Source organism: Tauraco erythrolophus, chromosome 15, assembly GCF_009769465.1.
Source record: "Tauraco erythrolophus isolate bTauEry1 chromosome 15, bTauEry1.pri, whole genome shotgun sequence".
Classification (NCBI taxonomy): Eukaryota; Metazoa; Chordata; class Aves; order Musophagiformes; family Musophagidae; genus Tauraco; species Tauraco erythrolophus.
In genome coordinates this window covers 18,999,419-19,024,830 of record NC_141479.1, presented here as the reverse complement: position 1 = coordinate 19,024,830, position 25,412 = coordinate 18,999,419, and the positions used below count along the sequence as shown (strand labels likewise).

Sequence of the window (25,412 nt, the reverse complement as noted above, 5' to 3'; positions counted from 1 at the left end):
CCATCTGAACTTTAACAACAACTAATATCAAGGAACTGAACGAAATAGGAAAATGCTAATAGAAGTATTACTTAGGAACTGAATCATAAACTAAGACTTCCCAAAGTAAGGAAAAGACAAAAAAATCAAGAAAGAAGGAAAGAGCTATTTAAGAAGAGGCAGAGAGAACAACAACTTTGGCTAACATTCACCTTCTATTCTTCATACGAAAACAGAAGTTAGAGTTTTGTTGCTGTTTCTCATGAGCCCAACATAAATAGGGGGCGAAGAGCAGCTTGAAGCCTGTATGCTGCCAAACTCCATGCTAATTATAAGGATTTTGTGGTAACAAGGGTGAAGTATGTTGACACATAAACCTATGTGCTATATTTTACTTTTACTTACTATCAAACCCTGTAAAAGGAAAATCAAGCGTCAAACTACAAAGCAAATCAAGTCAGTGTTCGTAAAAAAATCAGCAACTTTCAACATTGTACTTAGGACCATGACTGAAAGTAAAAAAGGACCGCATTCATTTTAACTGTAGACTGAAATGTTAAAGACATTTCTTAAAATCTCCAAGATCATTTTCTTCCGTTTTAAAAAAAGATAAAACATTTGAGGCAGAGAAATAGACTCAGTCCACTGTCAGTTATAAATATTCTTAAAGTAGGTAGAAAAAGTAAGACACATAAACCAGAGTTTTATCACACAAGTTCTAATTCTACAGACACCTTAACAAAAATCCTTAGCTTCATAACCATTATTTCGGAGAACTTCTCAATATGGAAAGATTAATCATTTGAAACTAATATCACCGTGATCTGATCTCACAGACAGACACTATCCCATTCAGCACTTCATTTCATTACCTGGCGAACAACTCACTGCAGGCAAATTAAACAAGCATCAGAAGATCTGAAAAATCAGGAATGAAACACTGAAACCAGCTAGCCTTAGAACAGAACTCAAACAAATCAGTTCAGTTGCCACGATAGAATTTATTCTGTAGCCTCTGTGTACAAGCCTTATGTGTGTAAAGCCAGGTAATGCTATAAAACAATATCATATTTATCTAAAAATAAGATTAAAGCTAAACACTGTACAGCTCTGACAATCAAACACTGCTATCTAATTTTAAACAGACAGCTTTGGGAGTTGTAATAAAACAAGCCTCCCAATTGTCTTAGAGAATTGTCTGTGTTGAGGAACTAAATAATTGAAGACCTAATGGGAAAGCTGAAAAGATCCTGCTTTTTCCTAAGTAACTACAGCAGATTTTCTTTTTGCAATACCTTAGGAGATTTATGAAATCTTCAAAATGGGATACTCTCTCATTTAAAGTAATTTTGCAAACTCTTTTCCGAGCTATTACAAAACACAGTCAGAGCCTGCAACACAGCTCACCACCGTGCCACAACACTGTAAGCACTGTTAATTCCGCAACCTTGAGGGAAAAAACAGCAGAACAGGCCTTTTATGAGCTCCCAGCTTTTTCCTAATACCAATTGAAAAGGGCTGGTTTTCAATTAAACAAACAGGTCTTTTTAATAAATTCTCCACCAGCTATTTAAAAAAAAAACACCTGTAGTTTGAGAACTGTGCTTAGAAAATTTGTGTATACACCTCATTGTTACACGCAACAACAAAATCTTAGTCATGATACCCTCATGATAGATGGGGAATAATCTTTCCTTCTAAACCTCTCTAGGATGAACACTATGTAGGGACAAACATAGACCTCACTGAAAATGCATGGCTCCATCTTGTTTCCTTTGAAAGCAATTGAAATTAATTATGCTTTTTAATAGCAACACAGTCTGTTCCTCAGTTAAGGCTTGTGTCCTACACACACGTATATGGCACTCCACACATAAGTGCAAATACTAAAAAAAACCAACCACCAAAACCCAACCCACAGAACTATATTCACATCTAGCATAAACAAATTTGTCTTCATTACAGTGAATTATTGAGCACAGAACCCAGGACATGTATTTTATTTTCACTTAACAATTGAACAGATTAAAGGGAAGGAAAAAAAAAAAATCAGGTTGATTTTTTGTCTTTTATACACTTCTCTTTTTGCTTGGAGACAAAAGTTACCATTACCCAAGTGTAACTAGTCTAAATCACCAGTTTTATAATAACAATGTTCAGTTTTCATCAAAGCCAAAGCAAAGTTTTACTTTATAAGAATATACTAAATTCATTTCCAAAGCTTAGCAAGGTCTTTGTTATTTCAAGGAAAATAAGTTCTTGGCTGTGAACAACTTACCTATCTTTGGATCAGGGGTCTCGTGCATAGGAAGTGCAGGGAGCTGAACAAAGGCTGCTCCCTACGGGACAGGGAGCTGAGGGTGGGAACACGGCCCCACTGTACCCGGGCACGGCGAGCAGAGCACATGGCCCCACCATATCTGAGCAAGGCAGATCCAGAGTCGGGCCAGCAGTCAAGTCGGCAGTTTGGGATCCAAGAAACTCACAGCGAGGCACAGGCACGGCTGTAGCTGAACTGGAGACCCACACTCCTACAGCACAGCTTAGGAAGGGACTGAAACTCTCACCAGCTGAGCTGAAATGGGTTCCTGGGACCACGGGAGGGTGCGAGAAAAGGTCCCAGGTGAGGCTGGTCAGGATCATTGAAGTCTGTTAGAGCCCTCAGGTCCTGACAGAAAGAGACATGTTTTCATTTTTCAAGCAGCAGCTGAAGCAGATAATCGTTTTCCCAAGGGCAAAAAAAGCAGCGGTAGAAGATTTCAAAAGAAATGTCTTCCTTTACAAAGCCTTATAACTTACACCACTGTTTTTTCCTGTCGATGAACAATATAGGTAGCCAGTTTTTACGGCCTGTGGGCTACGCAAGAGAACTATGCTGTTGTAGGAATCATAACCAAGGCCAATCTGAGACAGCTGTCAAAATGAAAAGAATAGAAGTGATTTCTATGTAGGATTTTTAAAAGGATTTGATCCTGAGAAATGCTGACCGTTTCCTGGGAGGTCGTAAGCTTTCAACTTCCATCACCACTCTCTCTGTACTAACATCTCAATCTTGGGCTTCTTGAATTTTCCAGGAATCTCTGAATCATACAGAAGCTGAACAGGTGCATAAGGCTTTCTACTAATATTTCTGTAAATGTCTTAATGCTTTGATTTAATTCATTTACACAGAGTTACAGGAGTGCCTTAAGACACTAAAGAGACACTGACGTGTCTTCCTGGGGATATGTATGTGCATAAGGGTATCCAGGTTTTCCAGCCGAAAGCCATTGTTTTGTCCTAATGGTTTCAGAAGGTGATGTATATTAACTAAAACTGCTGCAAAGACTAATGCGGCTCATGGAAACTTTCAGCACAATTTTTAGGCTTATGTTAATCAAATCTGCATTACGGGTTGTAAAGAAGTTTCTTATGTAATCATAATACAAACAAATACAGTAGATTAAAGATTATTATTAAATATATAGAAGGAAAAGTTTGATTTCTAGCTACTCTTTATTGAAAACAAGTGAGTCTGTCCACCTCTTGTTATGAAGCATTGTTAAAAAATGTTTTATTTTGGTTTTCAAATAGAAAAAGTTGTACTTGGCTAATGGATACCCATTTAAAACTGCAGCATGGCTGTCTATAAACACTGCACATACAAATACCATCATGTTATTTGGTAGAAGTTCTTATTTACCCATTTCTCTCTCTGAAAATATTAGCTTGATTTGGCAGCCCGTTTTCTTTAGAGGTGAAGCAGAAGGACTAACCAGCCAACTTTTGAGAGCTTTCGCTTTTGATGAAGTCATAAAGTAGTTAAAGGAACTTACGAAACTTAATTCATTGTCTGTGGATTCAAAGGTTTCTTTAAAGGTATTTTTCATATATCATAATGCTTCTGATCCATGCTTTCCCTCCCTTAAGGGTATCTTAGCTTATTTTATGACCCTCAGTTCCCCAGTGCTATTCTGCTGACATTGTTTGTTTGTTTAATTTGCGTTGGTTTTTTTTCTTTCTTGGGAAACTAACATATTGTTCTAGAAATTCGCAATTAGGTAATGCTCTGCGTTTATGTTTCTCTTTTCACTGGAAGAGGGCTTGATTCCCTCCTCAATTCTTAGTTCGATCATTGAGGATCATGAATTCCTTGTGTTTCCCAAGGCCAGGACAGGCTGTGCTCAATCCCAATCTCCCTGACATCAATCCCCACCTCTGCGTTTTGCTTGGTTTGACGGACATGTAACGCTCGTCAGGATGGAGCACGCAGTATGTCAAAAGGAGGCAAACACTTTGCTCAGACTGGACTTAGAGGCCGCGGAAGCAGCACGTTCGTGTTTAGGTTTGTTCCCGAACGGTCCTGCTGAACTTCAGAGAACTTTTGAGTTCGTCACTGTGAGGGAAAGAGGTGGGGAGGGGAAAATGAGAGACACAGGAGCCAACGGCTGGTGCAGTGCAGGCGCGGGAAACGCGCACTCGGAGAGAAAAGTTCCGAGCGATAAAAACGCGCCGAGAACGCCGTCAGGCAGAGCAGCGACCCGCTCGCCTCCGCGCCACTCTCAAGATGGCGACCGACACCTGCCCAACCCCGCCACACTCTTCTCTCTTTCGATTGGCTGGGACGGCTGGCAGTCTCTGCTGCCAGCCAATCAGCCTGCCTTCCGCGGCCCCGAAGGCGGTGCCGCGGCCCGGCCGCTGTGGGGGTGTCTTCCCGCCGCCGCCAGAGGCCCGGAGCGGGATGAGCCGCCTGGGCCCGGTTCTGCGCCCGCGGCCGCTCCTGCGCGGGCCCTGGGCAGTGCCGCGGGGGCTGCGCTGCGCTTCCGTGGCGGCCGCTCTGCGCCGCGGCCTGGCAGGCTCCAGCACCGCCTCTGCCGCGGGCATGGAGGAGCTGCTGAGCCGCACCGTCCCGCCGCTGCCGCCCTACGAGACCAAAGAGAAGGCGCCGCCTCCGCCGGAGCTGCGCAGCGCCGAGTTCGTGCGGTACTACCGCGCTCTGGAGGCCGGGCCGCCCAGGGCCGAGCTCCTCACCCGCTTGGCCCGCGACTTCGGCGTGGACCACGGGCGGGTGGCGGAGTTCAGCGCCAAGGTGCTGCAGGCCCGGGAGCAGCAGAGGGAGCCGGGGGCCCTGCTGCAGGCCGAGGACCGGCTCCGCTACTACCTCAGCCCCCGGTACCGCGGTCTCTTCCAGCACCTGGGCCGCCTGGAGGGCGGGCTGCGCTTCCTGGTGGAGCTGAGGGGCGACCTGGTGGAGGGGTTGGCGACTAAGGCAGTGGATGGGCCTCATATCAAGGTGAGGGCAGGCCTGGGGGCGGGCGGCTCGAAAAGGGAGTTGGAGGGAGGCTGGACAGGGCGTGGGTTGGGGCTTCCGACTTACGGTGCTGCTCATGGAGCCATCACATTGGGCTGGAAAGTGTCTGGTGAACCCGATTCACTGTGGTGTGACATGAGCAAAGCCCCTTCCCACAGCCCGTGGCAGCAGTGGGAGCTTGGGAAGGGAGCGGCCCGGGGTGTGAAGCAGTGGGCTTTCCAAGTCATCCAATGGCTTTTCCAAGGGGCCGCGGGCTGTGAAGGACTGGCGTTAGGTGGTGGAGGAAGTGCCACACTGGCGCGGCATGACATGTGCAGCTGATGTCGGGGCTGTGTCAGGAGCTCACTGCAGGAGTGGTGTGTAGTCGCGTGACTTCGAAGTCCGATAACGGGCCACGAGTGACACAGCAGCTGTGTCGTCCCAGTGCTGAAGAATATCAACAGGAGAGAGGAGTTGTCGTGGCTTCTCTCAGCAGTGTGTAGAAAAGGGGTGAGGTGGAACATCCCCAGCTGTTACATGGTGCAGTGAGGTGATGTGGGTGTGGAAGAAGGAATTGTGCAACAGATTACAGTGGCAGGAGGTGACAGGACTTCCCTGAAGGCAATGAAGAAAGACGGCAAGTTGCTCAGATGGCGCTGACCGTAATTTGTTTGTCAATATTAAAATGCAAATTAAGTTTGACAAGAAAAGGATGGCTTTTATGTCAGTGTTGTCATTTAACCGTGGTCATCACATAACTGGAGTAGCAACAGCCCTCATAAGGGGGGTGTTGGATCATCTTAAGTAAAAACAGACTGAATTTGCAAGATAGAAGTGTGTAAAACAGCTGAATGTACATGCATGGAATAATACAGTATTTAAGAAACATGCTAAACCCATTTGAAAGTAGGAAAATATTGTCTGTGAAACTAAAGCTTCAATAAAAGGGCTGTCATAAGCAGTCTGTTTTGTCTTCTCAAAATATTTTTTGAAATGTTTGAGTTCACATGTAGAACTAAACCCAGTCATACAAACTGTTCTTGTAGTCTTTTTGCACTTGTTTATCAATTTTACTTTTCCAATGTCATATCCTCTAAAAATAAGAGTTAGTGATAAATAGCACACAAGCCAGAAAAGGTCAAGTGAGGATTTGGTTGGTTTTTGTTTGTGACCATGTTGGTTGTAAGGATTTACCCTGGATACTGTTTCTTTCCAGCCTGGCATTTCACTTAGGTCATTCTCATCTGCTTTCCACTTCAACTAAGACCTAGAACTGTGTGTTCTTGCTGGTGCGTCCGGGAAAGCTGTTATGTCTTGCTCCCGAAATACCTGTCTTGCCCAGTGGTTAAAATCTATTTGCTTATATTGCCAGTCAGCGTAACTATGAGCACCCGAGGGAGCACTCAGCCTGCAGGAAGTCTGGGCAGTCCCCACAATGGAGTTGATTGCTGGCTGGTGCAAGTGGTTTGTGAGGTAGTGGTGTGAGGGCATGTGTATTTATTTTGGTACCTTGAGCCACAAGTGTGAGATACTGTATTACCTGTTCCGAGACCAAATGTCAAGAACAGAGAAAACTGTGGCAGAAAGTTCAGGCTGTAGGTTTGTGGAGGGGGGATTGTGAAGTTGTGGGTTTTTTTCTTCTTTTTAATAGAAGAATAATAGAACTCTTCTCATGATACAGCATGTATTTTGGGATCTTTTAGTGGACAATTTCAGAATGGTTCTTTGCTGGTTTCCCTAACTGCAGGAAAGAGACAAAAAAAGGTATAGAAAAGCTCTGGAACTTGGGATAGTTGTTATTACTTCAGGATTCATTGTATGATGAAGTTCCTGTCTGCCTAAATTTCCTAAGCTATTATTTTAAAACAAGAAGATGCAAATTACCTGATGATTGTTTCTCCATTGGTTTCACTATTCCCGAATCATTAACAAAATAGATGATGCACTGCAAACTAGTGCAGCATTGTCTTCAGTTACTCCCGAGTATGCACAGCTTCACAATGCCCTCGGTTGGCTTTCATAAATCACCTCTGAAGTTGAACTGATGTTTGAAGTAAGTGAAGAAATGCGAATGCCTAACTTACTCTGCTTTTATGCACTGTGTGACGTGTGCCTAGCTGCACTGCGCTCCAAAATGCGTCTCATTATTAGACTCGTGAAAGATTCTGAGCACTGAAGTCACTGAACTATTTTAGCAGCATCCATTAAATCAGCAGCCATAGTGCCTTAGCTGTCAGGATACAATGTGAGGCAAATTGGGTTGGAAAAGCTGACTTTAAGGAATTGAGAAGAACGGTGACTACCTTACTGGAGGAATTTCATAGATCTTGAACATAAACCCTGAACGACGTGTTGGAAATACTTAAAATGATGGATTGTGCAAAGAGAGGGCACATGCTGTAAATTAGGTTTAGTTTCTATTTAAGTTAGTTATTAGAAGGCAGAATTGTCACCCAGACAGAAAAATTAGAGGTACCCTTGGTAAGAAGTTGTGACATGGTAAATGGCGGGAGGGTTGGAAGTAAAGGATCTTTAAGGTCCCTGACAGCCCAAACTGTTCTATGATTCTGTGAATTGTCTTTCTGTGGGTGTGTAAAAGATGATGAATACTCTCGACACACGTTTCTTGATAATCAGAAGGCAAAAATTTAGTGGTAAATTGTATTTTTGAAGCTATACAGCCTTTTTTTCCAAAGAGTCCACCAAAAATAGGTACAAGACATACAATGAAGAGAAATTTTTCTTCATAATCTGTCCCAGAGGTTGGTTTTCTTTTCTATTAAATATGTGAATCAGTTATTACTATCGTAAGCCTCATGGGTAATGTGAAGACGGCCGTTTCAAAAAAACAGTACTGGCACATAGTACGTGGTTTGAAAGGTTAAATTGCAGTAAAGCTGGGCCTAATTCTTACTCATTATACTGTTTGAATTTTTTCCTTCTGTCTCGTATGTTCCTTTCATGTGTTCTGTTCCTTCCATCCACCAAAGGGCATGAATGTTTTCCACTGTCTATATAAGTGAGTTGATTTTCTGAAGAGCCCTTGCAATGCACAGAGTGAAATTTGCTGAAAACGTCTTTCCTGAGCATAGTTCTTATTCTTACTGTTCAGAGCCCTCTCACCTGCAGTACTTCTTTGTCTCTGCCTGCGTTTTCCTCTTGAAATTTTTTTTATATTTTGCTTGCTTACTCAGTTTCAGCATTCGAAATACAGGCTCTGGTGAAAAATCCACATCATTATAATTTCACGTGTTGTTTTATAAAACATTATTATTTACAACAGGTTATTTGAATTGAGTTATAATTCCCCATAAACAAGATTCCTTTCTTCCAGAATCATTACTGGAAGCACATCTGCTTGACTTTCTTCTTTGGTTACAATTGCATTGCTTTTATACAGCTGTGTCTTGGACCCAAAGTAGCTGTCATGCGTTTTTGTCTTGAAAAGTAGCCTCCAGTTCAGTTGGGCATCACTACGTCCCATCGTATGGAGCATGCTTGCTAAACCTGTAGGTGCTTCCAGGGAGCAAAAGGCATCTGATTCCAACGTCTTCCACTTTTCTCAGTTTCCATGTGGTATAACTGGCTTTCTCCTAAGGCATGCATTGCCATCCCAGCCGTGTTACAGCCAGATGCAGAGCAGTGTGTTCCAAACCAGGACTAGCAGGAGTGCAGCCATCAGCAGTTTCCCTCTGAAAATGGTGTTCCAAAAAGCAGATGGAAGACAAGACAGCCATAGGAATCTGTTCGTTTGACCCCGGATCTCACAACTCTAGCTTATTTTTCTGGCTTACAGTGTGCCCCTACAAAAGAAACCAAACCAAACCATTCTGAAATAGGTGGAGACTTTCACTGCACCAAGAGATATTTGACCAGAATGATTTATGGTTATTCTCTAAAAACTTCAGAGCTGTGCAGAAGCAAGGATTGGCAAGGGAAGTACCTTAAAGCCAGAATAAACAAAATAATCAGAATATACTTGTTTAAGACACTTATATCTCTACAGTTCAAGAGGAAAAATGTATTAAAAAAATAAAAGAGAAGACAAGCAAATGTGGGTATGAGAGAATACTTGGAGTAAAATTCAGCTTTTCCCAGTAAAACTGCTGCTGATGCAAGCCTTGCAGAGATTGCAGACCAGTGTCTGCCCAGTTGTGCTGCCCAGGAGTTGCAATTCCTGCCCAACGTAGCCGTGCCAGAAAGAGCCCTTTTGTGCAGATGCTGTTGCGCAGACAGTGCTGGGCTCTGGGATGCAGCTTGTTCTACCTGCTGCTTTCTCTTCAATCCACTAGCCCAGAAGCACCAGCAAAACAGGTTTTGCCAGTGTAGGTTGCGGTTACTGTAAACGCAGTTGGGTGACTGATTGTCAAAGTGTGTCAAGTGCCCCGAGCCAACAGTAATTCCGCGTTTTTCACCGTAATGTCATACTGTAGAAATAGTCGGCTCTTTTGAGGGAGTAAGGGAGCAGAGGTTTAACATACGTGTCCGGTAAGCCCCTCAGATCATCAGACTTGCTATAAATATGCTATAGATCCATTTATTAGGCAGAGGAAGGTATACTGGTATGTCCCTCAGCTGTCCCAGTGGGTTTTTTTAAGAGGTTTCTTTTCATGCTGGTACCATGCATTACCTGGCTTCCATCGTTTTCCAGTGGGGATTGCTTACTCTATAAATGTGCTTCAGGTGAATTTTGTTTGTATTTTTTCAGTTTCATATTCATGTAACAACTTTTTTTTTTTTTTGGCTAGCATATGCAGACTTTGTTCACCTTGTACAGGTGCAGGTAGGAGTACAATTTGTAGAAGACTTTCAGCACAGTTTATTATATATCTGAAAGAGCGCTGTACTGAGAAAGACTAACAAAAAACTAATTTACAGAGCTTGGGAGAGTTGACCTCGTGGAATAGTTCATGGATACCCCCTGTATTTGGAACAATGCAATTGACATTTTCACTCTTTGAAGTGTATGTCAATTTATGGTTCAATAAGTAAGCTCTTCTTTTCTTACAGATTTGAGGATGCTGCTGAAAAAGATACAGAAAGCCAGGCTAAAATTCTTGTGTATGACAGAATTGTTCTATGCAGATGAATGGCTGTTTTCATCTAGATGGTTTGTAGAGTAGCCATTTCTGCATAAACAAACATAGATGCCAAACAAAAGCCTACCTATTTCACTAACACAACTTAGTAAGCGTAGAACGAGTAGGTAGGAAAAAGGGAAACTGAAGGAAAATCTGACTCTGCACTTCAGGTATGGAAGAGAACCAGGATTTGATAGGAATTTACCTTGCAAACTCCATGACTGTAGTCACTGTTGTGGTTTTTGAGTTCTGTGGTCTATGCTGCTGCTTTTGTTTCTGATGCTCAAAAATTTTCATACTTGTAAAGAAGAGAAATCCTGTAAAGCCTATGGTTTTTATCTCCATCCTCTTAAAAGAAACTTATTTTCTAATTTATCAGCCTGAGTGAGCATCTGCAGCTCCTGTGCTGAGCTGCACAATCCATGCTAAAATCCAAACTGAAGCAGTTTTGTTGTTTACTGGTGCCTAAAGGTGCCTGTATGTGTTCCAGTCACCTCCAGTAGATACGTTATGTGTCTTGGAGATCTGCCAAAAGTAGAAAGTTCCATGTGTTAATCATGGTGCAGGAGCAAATAGCTATTCTGTATCTTTCTCATAAAGAGCAATGGAAAAAATGTTTGATAGAGATGACCAATAAAATATGGTGAAGAACTGGAAAATTTTAATTTGGTGAGTTGCTTTCTTATATTAATAAGCTAGTACTGATAGTCTTCCTAAGGCATGAACTGCTGAATACTCAGAAAAGATTCAGATGTAGAAAAATATAATGAAATTCAAGTTGTTATTTTCATCAGATTTCCCATGATTTTTTTTTTCATGGTATTTAAATCTGAGCACCTGTGCAGCTGCAGCCTTATTGTCAAGACTGCTCAAATACTTTGTTTATTGTCTGCTTTTCATCTACATTGTTTTGTTTTCTTCCATTTCCTTGTCTGCAGTTTGCCATAGACAATGTCTTTAAACATTGTCATTGTTTTAATCCTGTGTGAGGAAAGCTGAACTATTATGTGGTTAATCTGTTCCAGCAGATGCATTAGCTTCCTTGAACTTCCCAGTGTTGTAGTTTGAAATAGTCAAGGTTATTTTTACTCACGTTATGTTCTACCTCGTTTATTTAGCAGATAAGTTCACCTTTCTTCTGTTTGCAGGAAATGAATGGAGTTCTAAAGAACATGCTTTCAGAGTGGTTCTCCACAGGATTCCTAAACTTGGAACGGGTCACTTGGCAATCACCTTGTGAAGTACTCCAGAAAATTAGTGAGTAAGTGCTAGAAGTTGCTAACCCTCATTGATGAAAAGGTGATGACTATTTTCAATATCCTGCTTTTCAATACTGAGCCACAGGCAAAGTATATTTAAGAAATAGTTGCATTTAACACGCCAAAGAGCACACTTTAAAAACTGAATCAAGTGAATGATGAAGGGGATAATTTGTCCCATAATTTGATCCTTTAACTGACACATTGCACTCTAAAAGTGTGTGTTCTCCCAAAAAAGTGCGTTCTAAAAGTGTGTGTTCTCCGTCTTTTCTCCCAGCCTTCTCAGTTACTCTTCCCGCATTCCCAGAGGTGCTGCTGTTACTTTTCCTACAAACCTAGATCTTGCAGCACTGCCTTTTTGTGCTCCCTTTCCCCCTACGGGTGCTGCTGCCACTGCTACCTCCACCGCCACTGCCACCTTCTTCTCCCCTCAGTCTGCACCAGCAGTGTTGGTGGAAAATCAGTGTTTGAGTCTCATGCAGCATGAGGTGCCCAGCACTCAAGCATGTTTTACTTCTAATGTGGTGAGGCTGGAACTGGTGAGGTGCACAATATTACTTGTAAATGGCATGTGAAGAAAACACCTTGTTTTTTATGAACATTCCTTAAAATTTACAACATTTATTTCTGAATTTCTGTCAAATATTGAAAGTTGTAGTGACGAAGTTGAAGATGACGGAATCAAATTATGTTGTGTGGCATTTTGTCATATAAAAGACTTGAAGAAGGATGAATCTCTAGAGTTCCCATCCCTGGAAGTGGTCAAGGCCAGGTTGGATGAGGCTTTGAGCAACCTGGTGTAGTGGAAGGTGTCCCTGCCCATGGCAGGGGGGTTGGAACTAGATGGTCTTTAAGGTCCCTTCCAACCCAAACCATTCTATGATTCTGTGACTTAAATGAATCTATACCTGACTTAAATGTTGATGAAGCAAAGAAAAGAGATCTGATACAGGCTAAACTTTCAAAATAAAAATGATTAGTAATATTCTACTTAATCTTCAAGGTGTTTAGGCAAACACACTAGACTTTAGATATGTAATAGAGAAAATAGTATTTTGAATGATTAGTTGAAGACATGGCTGTGGGAGTGCTAACAGACTACTTTGTAGCTTAGGAAAACTAGTTCCTTAGAGGTATATTCAGGCCCGTTCAGTGACTTAGTCATCTCAATCCGATGTGCTGTATCAACAAAAAGTGCAAGTGAAGTCTCCAATACGTAATAAGCATATCTTGACGAAAACTAGAGAGAGTGGGTATGCACTATGGCTTTCCAATCTCCTTTGTCACAGTTTGCTGATGAATTTTACTTTTTTTGCTCACAGCCTAATTCTCCTTTTTTGATTGGAGAGTAATGTCACTGACATCAATGGGAAAAGTACTGAGCTTGTAGGGTTGACAGCCGACCTCTGTTTTTAAGTGGAAAAAAAAAAGTAATTTTACTTTTTTTTTTATTTTCTCATTGAGTTCTGAAGCTGTGCATCCTGTTAGAAACTGGGTTGATATGAAGCGTCGAGTTGGGTCATATAGAAGATGCTACTTTTTTTCTCACTGTGCAATCCCAGGCGAACCATTGATAGTCTTGCATGTTGCACTAACCAGTGATATCTCCAGCAGCATCCAGGTACAGTCACTGATGCATTTAGTAGACAGCAAAGTGCTCAAATTGCAATGTACTTGTCTTAAAATCTGTAGTTCCTTGTAATTTGAGGATATTTGGGTTTGTTTCATTTTTTTAAGAGATGAGAAAATTGGCACTTACACAAAATATCCCTGTAACTTTTTATCTGCTGTGTTACGTAAGTTGAAATTTTGAGGTTTTGCTCAAGTGCAAGAAGAATAAGAAAAGATAAGAAATGTATAAGAAAAGACAGCAAATGAGATGAAAACTTCAAAGTGGTCATGATTTCTTCAGAAAATTTTAAACCACATTACGATTATTTCCTGCACTTGCTAATGGATAAGCAGCTCTTTCTACTTTTTGATTAGATTTTTGTTCTTCCTCCCAGAGGGTAATGAATAAAATGGTGGGGAAAAGTGTTAACACATTTGAAAGCTGAAAGATCCCCTCCTCAATAATGATGGTAATAACTACTACTAACTTTTTTTTTTTAAATCCTTATTTTCCCAGGCCATAGTGAAAGAAGTGCCACCTTTAGAAACAGAAGATACAGACAAAATTACAACAGCGATTTTCTACTCCATCAGTTTGACTCAGCAAGGACTGCAGGGTGTGGAACTTGGGACTTACCTCATCAAGCGGGTTGTAAAGGAGCTGCAGGTAGGTGTGGAAGGGTCTGCTGAAGATGCTGTGCTCCCCTACCTTGGTGTTTTAGTTCCCATTTCATGTCATTGCTCAAGGCAAGGAGCTGCTTCCCCTGCACTTGTAGCTTCTTACCAGATCAACGTTTGAAGATGTGTAAAGAGTTGGAAGAACATTTTCTGCTGTTCGTTAGTGTCTGCCAGGTACAGATACCATTACATAGTTGACGTGCTGCATGAATTACTTGCATTTGCCTGATCATGTGCATAGGTTGCTCAAAGTCAAATTAGTATGTTTCTATTGAAGGTAGCTTTCGTGTAGCTGTATTTTGGAATTTAGTGTATTACACGATTCACTACTGTTTCTCAGTTGAGTGGGTGGGACATGGTTAATGCATGCTAACAGGCTCCCTTCCAGGCCCCCAGTTAATGTTTTCTCTCTTCAATGTAGCCGACTGTTCCTTTTTCAAAATCTTACACCTGCTCCAAGAACAAAAATGCTTCTCGTCCATTAATTAATTCATTCTCTTGTTTGTTATATTGAATTGCCACTGGTTATGTATGCAGTTGGCATGCTCGTGTTGAGTATGTTTATTAAAACAACAAAAAAAGAGGTTTCTTTACCCAGGCATTTCTTGCAACATAGTAAAGATGTCTTTAACATTTGAAAGTCACAGGAATCAGTTACTTTGTGCAAGTCAGTTCTATGAATTTATATATCATTGCATGCTATGGGATTATTGTTAATAGTTTTGGGACTACTTCCTGTAGAACTTTCTTCCAAGCAGCTGGAGAAAGGAATGAAAATTAATTCATTTATATACAGAGCCGTGTGAAAGAGATAGTCACATTTGTGTTTGAGTAAATTGTTTTATTCAATAGTCTTTATTACTTAAATTATTAACAAAGCTACCACTTAAAAGTAATGATCACTACTTGTGTTTATATTACTTGTTCCGACATCTGGATTAGTAATGATGTCTGAAAAATTGTCTGTGATGTAGAACTTCAGTTCTACTTACAAAAATAACAAAATTGGATGCACCGAATTTCCACTACTACGAAATAATTGGTTAGTCAACTACTGAATCATAGCTGACTGCCCTGAAGTTTTTTATTTTATTTTATTTTTAATGGCTATTTTGGCTGAATTTTGTTGCTTCTTGCTTTTGGAATGGCTTTTAGATTAATTGTCTAAAGTGCTGTAGTCCAGGTATAATTAGGCTGTGCCATCTGTCAGATCTCGACTGAGGGGAAATTGGAATAAATTCATGCAGTTATCTGCTTTCACATCTGAAAAATGATGTCTGGATAATTGAGTTGATCTCATAAAATAACCCTATTGATAACATATTTGTCCATCACTAAATTGCTTACAATTCTAGAAAAGTTACGAATGAGTTATGAAGGAAAATAGATATACCATACTTAGATAACCTGCCTGCAAGTTTTAAAATTTGATGTGTCAAGAGAAGAATGTGTTTCTTATTTAAATTTATGACAAAGTTTCTACATTTCAGTGTTGTAAAATCCAGCCTTTCTTCAGCATTCATCAAATACATGATGACTAGAAAGCACTTTGGCTGAGATGCCTTTAAATACATTCTAATAACAAAATTATTGCCTCAGGCTTAAATAACTTATTTAATATTTAAAGGTAAGTCTTTAAAAGATAGAGGTCTTCCTCCCTGCTTAAATTTCGTACACTGCTTTAAGAAGTTACAAAGAATGTGCTGTTCTTAGTAAGGTAAATTGGGTATGTGCTTAGTTGACTATGAAGATGTAGCAAAACATGACCTGGCTATTTGTATTTATTATATTCATACAGGCACAACAACCTCCATGTGTTGTCTCTACGCCATTCCTTTTCTCGATGATAAACCTCGTTGGGGTACCATTGTAGGGCTAAGAAATAAGGAATAAAAAAAAAAGTTATGAAGGATCCATGACAGATATGGTTCTCTAATCGTTCTTCTTCCACTCTTTTTGATGTCGTTAATATTTTTTCTTCTCTCCCTACTTTCTTCCCACTCATTTATGCCTTCTTCCTCTTCATTCCAGAGTATTGTTCTTGAATTTGTTGTCTTGAATTCTGCTGCATCTGTGAGGTGACCCTAAATCATCATACTGTTATCAGAATTATTTGATGCACTTTGATAATGCCTAGTCATTCTGCTTTTCGTGTAAATGTTGTGACTCCCATCTTGGTGAACTTCATCTTTCAGTGGAGAGAAGCCCTGTGTATTTCAGTTTCAAAATAGTTACACTGTGAAATTTCTCCAAAGTTAGATTGTTCAGGGTGAAGGTTGGGCATATGATGAGTAATACTCTTGGCAGCCTGTTTTACTTGTCTCCCAAAATTCCGAAAGTCCTACTTCAGTGCATTAATTGCACACATGTGTTCTCTTTCTCTCTGGTCAGGTATAAACAAAGGACTTTCCAAGGTTGTCTGTGTTCAGGTTGGACATAATTCTTTGGAACAGTATTGTAGTCACTTACTTTAAAAGGGACAAATGGTGTAGCAGTAGTGCTGAGTTGACTTGGTGACAGCAGCTGAAACAATAAAGCCTGAGCAGAGAAATCTTGGGTCAAAAATTACATCTCATTAAGCAAGCTCCCAGCAGCCTTCATAAAAATAGATAGTTGAGGTCTCTGATAGGAAGATTTTTTTTATATAACCTTTGCATGGCTTTGCCATAAACAAATTTTTATTTAAAGTGCTACTAAATTACCAAGTGTTCCAGGTTACTTAAGTTGAGACTCTCTTTAATTTAACTGATAAAATGCTTTGGGAAGAGGAGACCATTTGAAGGGGTTGAGGATTTTGTTTTTCATTACACTTGAATTGTTGATGATTAATACACTTTCATAACTTGCTGTTTGTTTGAGTTAACTTTTGTGGACGTCTGTTTGAGCTGCAGAATGTTATTTGATTCTTGTTTTCCCAAGGCACTGCAAACTCTTAAAACTTTTTTTTATTCTCTAGTAAAAATCCTTTATCTGACTTTGCCTTAACTTAACCTGCTGTGACACTTCTACTTGTAAGTGCCATTTTAACCTCAAAACTGAATTCTCAGCTGTCATTCTTCATAAGGAAAACTCCAAATTGGACCTGTCAGGAGTGTATATCATTAGATCAGAAAAAGACATGCACTAAGTTAGAAATATGCTAATAGCCACTCTTTTTTTTTCCCCACCATTGCAGCCTTTATTTGGCAAGATTTTTAAAAACTGTACTGAAACATTGATCTAGCAGGTATCTACACTATAAGGTTATGTCTATAAATTCATTTAGAACCAGATTTGTTAGAATCTCATTAATAGACAATTAAGAGCTTAATTTTTTTTGAAATCTTCTTGCTATTTTTCCTGTCACGTACCCCTAAACATGCACATGTGTAGAGTAGCACTTCTCACCTTCAAAGAAAGTCAAGTACAGGTTCCCTCATGAAAGTATTTCTTGCAAATGGGTTTTTATTAGGACCGTTAGGAAAACTGCAGCAGTGGAGGCTCTGGCAAGGATTACAAGCCTCAGTGCTAAGCACTGCGAGTTTGAGGCACTGCATGGGAGTTAATGGCCCCTGCTTTTGAGTCTTTCACTAATTTAAGCAGATGGAGGACGTATGAAGTTGAGTCACAGAAATGGGTCCTCAGTTTCATCTCTTCACATGTGCACAGTTAGCAGTTTGAATCCTTAATCTCTACCTAGACACTATGATTTGGCATTTGGCACAGGTATTGTAATACACTTGGGCAAAGAGGAGGGATGTGATGGAGATCAGAATAGGACCGTAGGGATGTAGCTTGTGCCACATACAAAGGGCATCCTGGGAGAAGATGTGCTGCTCTAAATAGATTTTTCTTTTTTTTGGTTGTTGCTTGACAAAAGTTTGCTGCGCAAATAATATAGAAGGGTTTTGTAAACAGACTTCTGTTGTTATCGGAGCATCTCCTGTTTGGATTATTTTGGGTAAGCAGTGGGTAAGCGTACTGCTTTGGTCCGAGTTCTCCCTCTGCAATGTGAGAATAGGCTACCCGTGCATTCTGTGTAGTCTCTTGGTTATATTAATGTATATAAAGCAGGGAACAGACAACAGAAATAATCTCTTGTATTTCTTAAATTTAAGCTTGTATTGTTCCCAGAAATGAATTGGATTTTGAAACAATTTCAGACAACTAGTGAGAAAACAAACAAACCCCAAATTGAGTGCTGGAAAACAAGCAGGCAGATTCATTTCTAGTAAGCTGGTAGGTGCTGGTGAATTTGTGGACAGATAGATTTCTCATTAGACAGACATTTAATTCAGAATGTGTTTATAGCCACTCTAAATGGTCTGTAGCTCCGCAGAAGGTACATCACAGCAATTCAGTCTGCAGATGACAGACACAGATAACTGTAGTGAAGCCTTTGAGAAAACTGCTTAGAATTTTATAGCCTGTGGCATTCGGGGGAGAAAACTGATAGCTACTATGTGACTCAATAGAATGCTTAACAATTGGTGGCAGATTTTAGCTTTCTGCTTGGGCTGTTGATAATTGCTACCTTAATTTGATCTGGGTGACCTGGGGAGATCATAATTTCTAAAACAGGCTTTTCTTTCATTGATGAAAAATGTGACCTTGGACTACAGCTTTCAGAGTGCAGGACAGTTTCAGATGAGATACAGATAACAGGAGAAATCTGTGTTCTTCTGCAATGAAAATACAAAAAAGTAAAACAACTAAAAGATGACCATACTCAGAAATCTACCCCGAACCAAAATGAGCAGCTGTTTCTGAATGATGTGTGGGTTTCTGACAAGAAAATAAACATTAATGAATCTCCACCCATAGCCTTAGAAACTAGCACATCAATTTAGCAACAACATAAATGTTCACCCTTCGCTGCATCTATTTATTTTTCTAGAAGAAGTGGCTGCCTCAGATAAGCTCCTAAACTCAAGCATTTATCAGATATGCAGTAGTCCGTACTGTAGCTTCAAAATGGGGTCACTTTCCCATGTCTTATCTGTCCTAAGAAGTAAAAAATATGCACAATTTCCCATTTTGTATTTATTAATAGAGTAGGAGCTACTGACTTCCTGATAAATATTTTGAGTTGAGCTGGGTGAACAGGTCACTCCTGAGAGTCCATGATAAAGAACAGTCAACATCACAAGGAAACAAAATGTCAGCTACTTAATTAGGAACTTCACAGTGGTTACTATTAACACACAAATATGGGAAGAAATTGTTCAGTCTCACTTTTCGTCGTTGTGGATGGTGCATTGGTACCCTGTCAGCTTTGCAAGCTGGGAGATGAGATTGGAATTGTTCCCCTGTGGAAGCAATGGCCATGGCTCAGCTCTGGTGTGGAAAGCCCTGTTTGTTAGCTCTGTGCAGCAGCAAAATAGTGCTTTCAAACACTGGGCTTTCTGAGCAGAGAGAATGCAGAAGACTTCAGGAATTGACTCCGTGGTAAGCAGCTTTTTCTCTTGATCCAATCAGTTTTTCCTGAAAGAAGAATTTCAGCTTCTCATATTTCAACATTACCTTCCTCCTTCCTCTCTCAGGTTTTAACCCCAAACATCTGTGAAGAATTCATGAAAGAGACCTAAGCAATATGTTCTCAAGGGCACTATCTTCTATAAGATGAGTAATATAGTTAGAAAAAAAGGAAAACCTTTAAGGAATGTGATCCCATCTTTGGGTCAAAAAGAGACACATCTGTATTCCATGAATCCCTACCTGCAGGAAAATAGCTTCTAACAACCTTTTTTTTTTTTCTTTTTTTTTTCTTTTACTTTTTCACCACCACTGCAGAAAAGTAACAACTGTACACCCTCTAGCAGCACATCTAGGATTTCTCATTGATAGGTCATTAATTTGAAATCTTTTACTGATTTATCCCTATCTCTCCTGTTCTCTGTGTTATGGACTAAAGATGAACTTTAAAGCACGACAGGGAACAAAGACATAGAAGAATGAAACCCCATTTTGAAAGCTGGTGTCTTTTGAGGGGAGCTTGCTGCTGCTTAAGGATGCTGACATGAAAAGGGTGCTGCTCATGATAGATTACAGGTTTGTGTTTCTGTTCCACAAGGTTCATTTGCAGGTCTGTCACATCCTAGACAGTTGCTGAGTTGTCATCCATCATTACTGTGTGGACAGGCAGAAGGGTACTGGGTCATTGAGTCTTCGGAAGGGAGTTGTGGCCCTCCCTTTGAGGCAGAAATTCGTCTGGCTGCAGTAAGAGCTGCCTTGCAAAAGGTCAGATACTTGACAGCAGGTTGTCTCAGTGGCTGAGCCACGGCCAGTCACAGCAGAGTCACGGTGGTCAGCTTTCAGTGCGCTGATGGAGACATGAAGGTAGCAAGTGATGCTGCTCATTACCGTCTTGACAAAACTGAAAGCTATCAGCTCTTCTCCAGGAACAAGTGTCTTGGGAGTGTTTTTCAAGTAGCCTTTAGAAATTCACTTCTGTGCCATCTTTCTCCCTCTTTCTTCTCCAAGAGACCTGTGGTTTGGTGCTAGTTGTGTTGTCTTTGGTGGGAGCTAGTGTTGGGTCAAGGAAAGTGTAGCTGACAAGGGGGCATCTGAGCATAACTCTCCTCTACCGTCCTAATTGAGATCCTGCTGCTTTAGAGAAAAGTAGATTGCAGATGTGGTGATTAGGTATACTTCTTGGTTGAGAAACACTACAAAGAGGCAGATGAAAGGTGATCAAAGGAAGATTTAGTGAGTGCATTTGATTCTCTATTAAAATTTGATCAAGTTGTTTTTAGTTGATTTGTGGATAAATAGTCTTTATGTCTGTGGGGAAGTATTTAGTGTAGGGTTGGAAAGGGAAAAGATTTTTGAAGTCTATGGACTCGCTTCATTCTGTTCTCATTTTTGCCCTCAAATACGTATTTTTTTAATTTACTGTGGTCATTACTCTCTTTTTCAGAAGCGGAGGGGAAACTTTTTCTTTCTCCAAGAAACATTGTCTTAATTAAAACATATTTTCTATATCCATGCCTCTTGTAGCCATGGTCCACAGTAACAGCGCAACCCTAATAAACTATTTTGTTTTATAAATGCTTTATTCTCTAAAGTTGTACAAAGAGGTGCTAAGATATCAGCAGAAATTGCCTTCTACAGACATCCCTTTCTGTAGATTTACAAAGAATGTTTTTTCTGTTATGAAATGCACATGCAACGAAACCTGATAGTTATATTCACAGATCTTGTTACATACTTAAGCTTCAGAATTACTCTTAAAAATAAAATATACTGTCCTTTAGTGGAAACTTGAAAAAGTCACAGGAGATCAACGCTTTACCAGTATTGCACTACCTGACTGTGGCAGCTGTAGCAGTTGAGAATATGACACAGTCAGGATCTCCTGGGCACTCTGATTACAAAAATGGTTGTTTTGTTCAATAAGATACAGAAATGAATGTTTCTATTAAATAACTTGCTTTTTCTTTATCCAGTTCTCTAAGAAGATGAAATGGGGTGTTTCTTTGTAACTTGGTCTGCCTTTCTTGTTGCTGTCTGGTCCCAAAAGAAGAATTCTTTGGCTTACATATCTGTGTGATAGTCAAAGAACTTCAGATAAGGGGAGCAAGTGATGTTATCCAGTTTATGTAATTATAAGTCACAAAACTTCTAAAAAAGAGATGACAGACCAGCCAGCTCAGGTCTGCCTCAGTGCCAGAAGCCAGCAGAACAGCGGTAAGCTATCTGGGAAGCTCTGTGCTGGAAGGAAAAAGGTGTTGTAAATAACCTGCTGAATATTATTCGAGTTATGGAAGTTATTAGAAATGGTGCTTGGCTCCAGTCTGTAACGGCAGTGTGCCAGGCCCGCGTTCCCTGGCTTCTGCATCCTCCTGAAGCAGAATGCAGATGGCAGCATTGTGTGGAGCACAGCGATGCCTGATCGTGCAGGTGCAACACAACCAACCTAGCAGCGTGCATTCCGGTAGCGTTTGCAAGTGTGAGGTAGCGTCTGAGTGATGATGGCTTTTTAATGGTTGTCTTGGTAATACTCAAAGTACAAAAAATGCATTTCATAGTCATTTAAAGACAATTTTCTGTTGACATTAAGATGCTCCTGTAATGTTGATAAACGTCTTGGTTCTTACCACTTCTTCCTGTATGAACAGTGATTAAAACAACTGTGGTTGTTTCAGTTCAGCTCCATCTTCTCTCTGTTCCTCCCCCCACCCCACTCCTTCAGCAGGGATGACTGATGTAATTTTTGTTAACTCCAAGTGACAGTGACTTTAACAACCTTCTCTATTCTTCATCTTGGTGTGCCCCAAAACTGACACAGTTTCCCTTGTGTATATTTTGCTTTATGCGATTACATAGCTAGCAGTTTTTACTCATAAATTAGCAAGAGAAGTTGTTTTATTTTGTTAAACTTATTTTTAAATTTAATTTATATTAGACTGCGTGATTAATTTTTTTACTGCAAGTATATATTTCTTATCTTACTATTTTATCAATGTATTTGATAGTTTGGGAATAGCATGAAAAGTAGCTGACTTGTAAAAAGAAGCTCTTTCAAAATTTCCGGAAATACTTCTTCCCATTAAAATCTAGAAGTCCAGCCTCTCCTGATTATACAATAAACTGAAATAATAAACTGCCCTGGATTTTGAAAAATGAAATATGAAAAATAAATGGTATTTTAAGGTTTTGAAAACTAGTATGTTTACTTTTTAAAAAAAAAAATCTTACTCCTCTGATTAACTTCTTTATGGCATGCGATTGTGTGTGTTTATTTCTGCCTGTAAGATGGTACACCAGAGCCTGCTGTTGGTAGGTACAGCATAAGTACTTTTCTACAGATCGTGTGTGTGGGCTGTAATTCAGTCTGTTAAAATTTTCTTTGTTCTCCCAAGTGCTTTCTAGTACTAACCTATTACTGGCAGGGCGATTATTTTTTTTAATTTTTTTTTTTGTCTACATGTATCAGTTAATACTCAGAATCCTTAGTGAAGGTATCAGCTATTCTTTCACTCAGACTTCTTGTTGTGAATCATGACAAAACTAACGAATTTCTTTTTATCTCCTTTTGTCTGCAGAAAGAACTTCCTCAGATAAAAGTTTTTTCTACTCTTTCACCTATCCCGGGATTCACAAAATGGCTTGTTGGTCTCCTCTCCTCGCAAACAAAAGAACTGGAAAGAAATGAACTTTTTACAGAATCAGAATGGCAAGAAATCTCTGAGATCACCGGAGACTCTACTACTGAAACACTAAAGAAACTCTTAAATAACAATGAGTGGGTGAGGTCAGAAAAATTAGTTAAAGTGCTCCATTCACCGTTAATGAGACTCTGTGCGTGGTATTTGTATGGAGAGAAACACCGTGGCTATGCTCTTAATCCAGTAGCAAATTTTCATCTTCAGAACGGCTCTGTGATGTGGCGGATAAACTGGATGGCGGACACAAGCCCTCGGGGCATTGCTGCTTCTTGTGGCATGATGGTAAATTACCGATACTTCTTAGAGGATACGGCCAGTAACAGTGCAGCATACCTGGGGACTAAACAAATTAAAGCCTCAGAGCAGGTTCTTTCCTTGGTGTCTCAGTTCCAGCAAAATAGCAAGCTTTAATTAAATATGAAAACTAAGAACAAGTGTTTCTCACCTATAAAGAGCTGTAATGTTTTGCAGTGTCTATATTTAATGAGAATGTCTGTTGTAAAACAGATTTACTCAGCACAGCAGGGTGCCAAGTTATCGAGCTTATCAGTTGTCTTGCTTACATTGCTGTATATCAAAACCTGATTTGCTGTGATTGAGTCACTGTAAGTTCTAGACATCTGTTACGTGCAAATGGCTTGGAGGTGTGTATTAAAGGGGGAGTAAAATACTCTCAATCAGTTACAACTCAGCGGTAACTTGAATGGAAAATACTTGAGCCGTACCATTATTCCGTTGATAATAAACCTGTATAAACTGTGTCTCTGAAAGGAGCTGCACTCACTTGTCGTGATACGATTGTAGCTAGTTCAGTACCAAAGCACCTGGAAAGAAGTACTCAGTGAAGGTAAATTTCTGGTCAAATATATTGGCAAAACAGTAATCTGCACTTTTATTTCAATAATATCTGTCTTTTTCTCCCTCAAAAACTCTCATATAAAACCTCATGGTATTTTCCTTTTTCAAATCCACTAAAAATCTCACTGAATCCTCGCTTTGCTGGAGCATGGAAAAACCTTGCATTAATATTGTTGAAAAATCAGGATGTCTCAGTGCAGCAGGTATGCAGTATTATATTTGCACTTTTGTCTGCTAAAATATAATGAGCAAGAAGGAAGCTTTCAAATAGGAGAGGGGAATAAGAGACTGATACTTAGGGATCAGTGGAGAAGTTTCCAGATAAGTATATTATACTTTGGCTCTGGTAATTTTTTAAGTTGATAAAGAGCTTTTTTAATAAAGAGGGGGTGTGATCTGTAAACCAATAAAATTAACTTTCTCCATAAATCATGTCTTGTGTATTTCAGCGTGTACCTTCCTTCACTTAACAGCCCTCCTTGATAACAGTGTCACCTCAGCAGAAGGACCGTCTTAACACAATTTCATGCTGTTTTGCAATATCTGATTTATCCCATGTCTGGTCAAATTCCAGTACTGTTTTCAAGAAAAGAATTATACAGAGGAATTGAAAGTGATAGAGTTCCTGCTCGTGTATGAAAGCAGAAGTGAAGAAAGCTGTAAGTGTCCAATTAGCCTTTCTCCTAGAATGAAATTATGTAATTGGATACACTTTTTTCACATTCATTATAAGAAAAAAATCCCATCCTCCAAGCTGGTAACCTGTTACAGGAATCTGTTACACATATCTTCTAAGCAGAGAAAAGCTTAGCTTGACTTCTGTTCATGGTCAATATTGCAGCACTGCTGGTTAAAGGAGAGAGTATGTTCACTGCCTGTTATTCCCTTGAGATCAAAACATTTTTATACATTTTATGTGTTGTTTTCAGTATGTTTTTAAGAATAGCTCCAAAAATTGACAGCTTTCTCACACATCAACAGTTTAGTTTATTGATTTTGATCAGATATGATTTAAAAAAAAAAATGCTATCATGCCCTTGCAAGCAAAATGCGTCCAGCAATTTTTTGGTTGCCAAAACCACTAAAGAGAAGTTGAGTTCCCCTTGAAACATGGTGGTGGCATTCTGGTGCATATACCAAAGATAATATGGTATAAGCCAAAATATAAATTGGGTGCTTTGTTGTTTTTGGTTTTTTGCACCTCTGGATAGCTTGCTGAATGTGCACTAGGGGGGCATTGTAGAAGTATAAAGAAATTTAAAGATTATTTGTTTATACTTTAATTATTCTCAACTGAGGAGCTAAGGACTAAGGATGAAACACTCAAAGTATTGGAAACTTCTAGTCAGAGACTTTGAACAGGCAACTCCTCCATTTTGGCCAACCTGAGGAAATAACTTCAGCGTTTTCAGTAGCTTTTGCTTTTGGATCAGTAGTTACGGTAAGTAGTCTGCATAACCACATGTATGTATAGTGTTTATAGTACTTCATATGGAAGGTTTTAAAATTTAAGTCTGTGATTCACCCT

General features: G+C 39.9%; 1 protein-coding gene across 1 annotated transcript; it reads left to right on the top strand.

The window, feature by feature from the left end:
- Positions 1-4,525: 4,525 nt before the first annotated feature.
- Positions 4,526-24,210, top strand: MLYCD (malonyl-CoA decarboxylase). The gene is made up of 5 exons (XM_086620826.1): positions 4,526-5,251; positions 11,478-11,590; positions 13,053-13,209; positions 13,717-13,866; positions 22,904-24,210. The coding sequence occupies exons 1-5, from the start codon at positions 4,526-4,528 to the stop codon at positions 23,435-23,437; spliced, it is 1,680 nt and encodes a 559-aa protein (XP_086476952.1). The 3' UTR covers positions 23,438-24,210.
- The last annotated feature ends 1,202 nt before the right edge of the window (positions 24,211-25,412 follow it).

Bases quoted from the DNA above. Each gene is read 5' to 3' on its own strand.
- MLYCD (XM_086620826.1), top strand. From the start codon at position 4,526: ATGGCGACCGACACCTGCCCAACCCCGCCACACTCTTCTCTCTTTCGA. The intron at 5,252-11,477 runs GTGAGGGCAGGC...TTCTGTTTGCAG, and splicing joins TGGATGGGCCTCATATCAAG to GAAATGAATGGAGTTCTAAA. The intron at 11,591-13,052 runs GTAAGTGCTAGA...TTTCTCATTGAG, and splicing joins GTACTCCAGAAAATTAGTGA to TTCTGAAGCTGTGCATCCTG.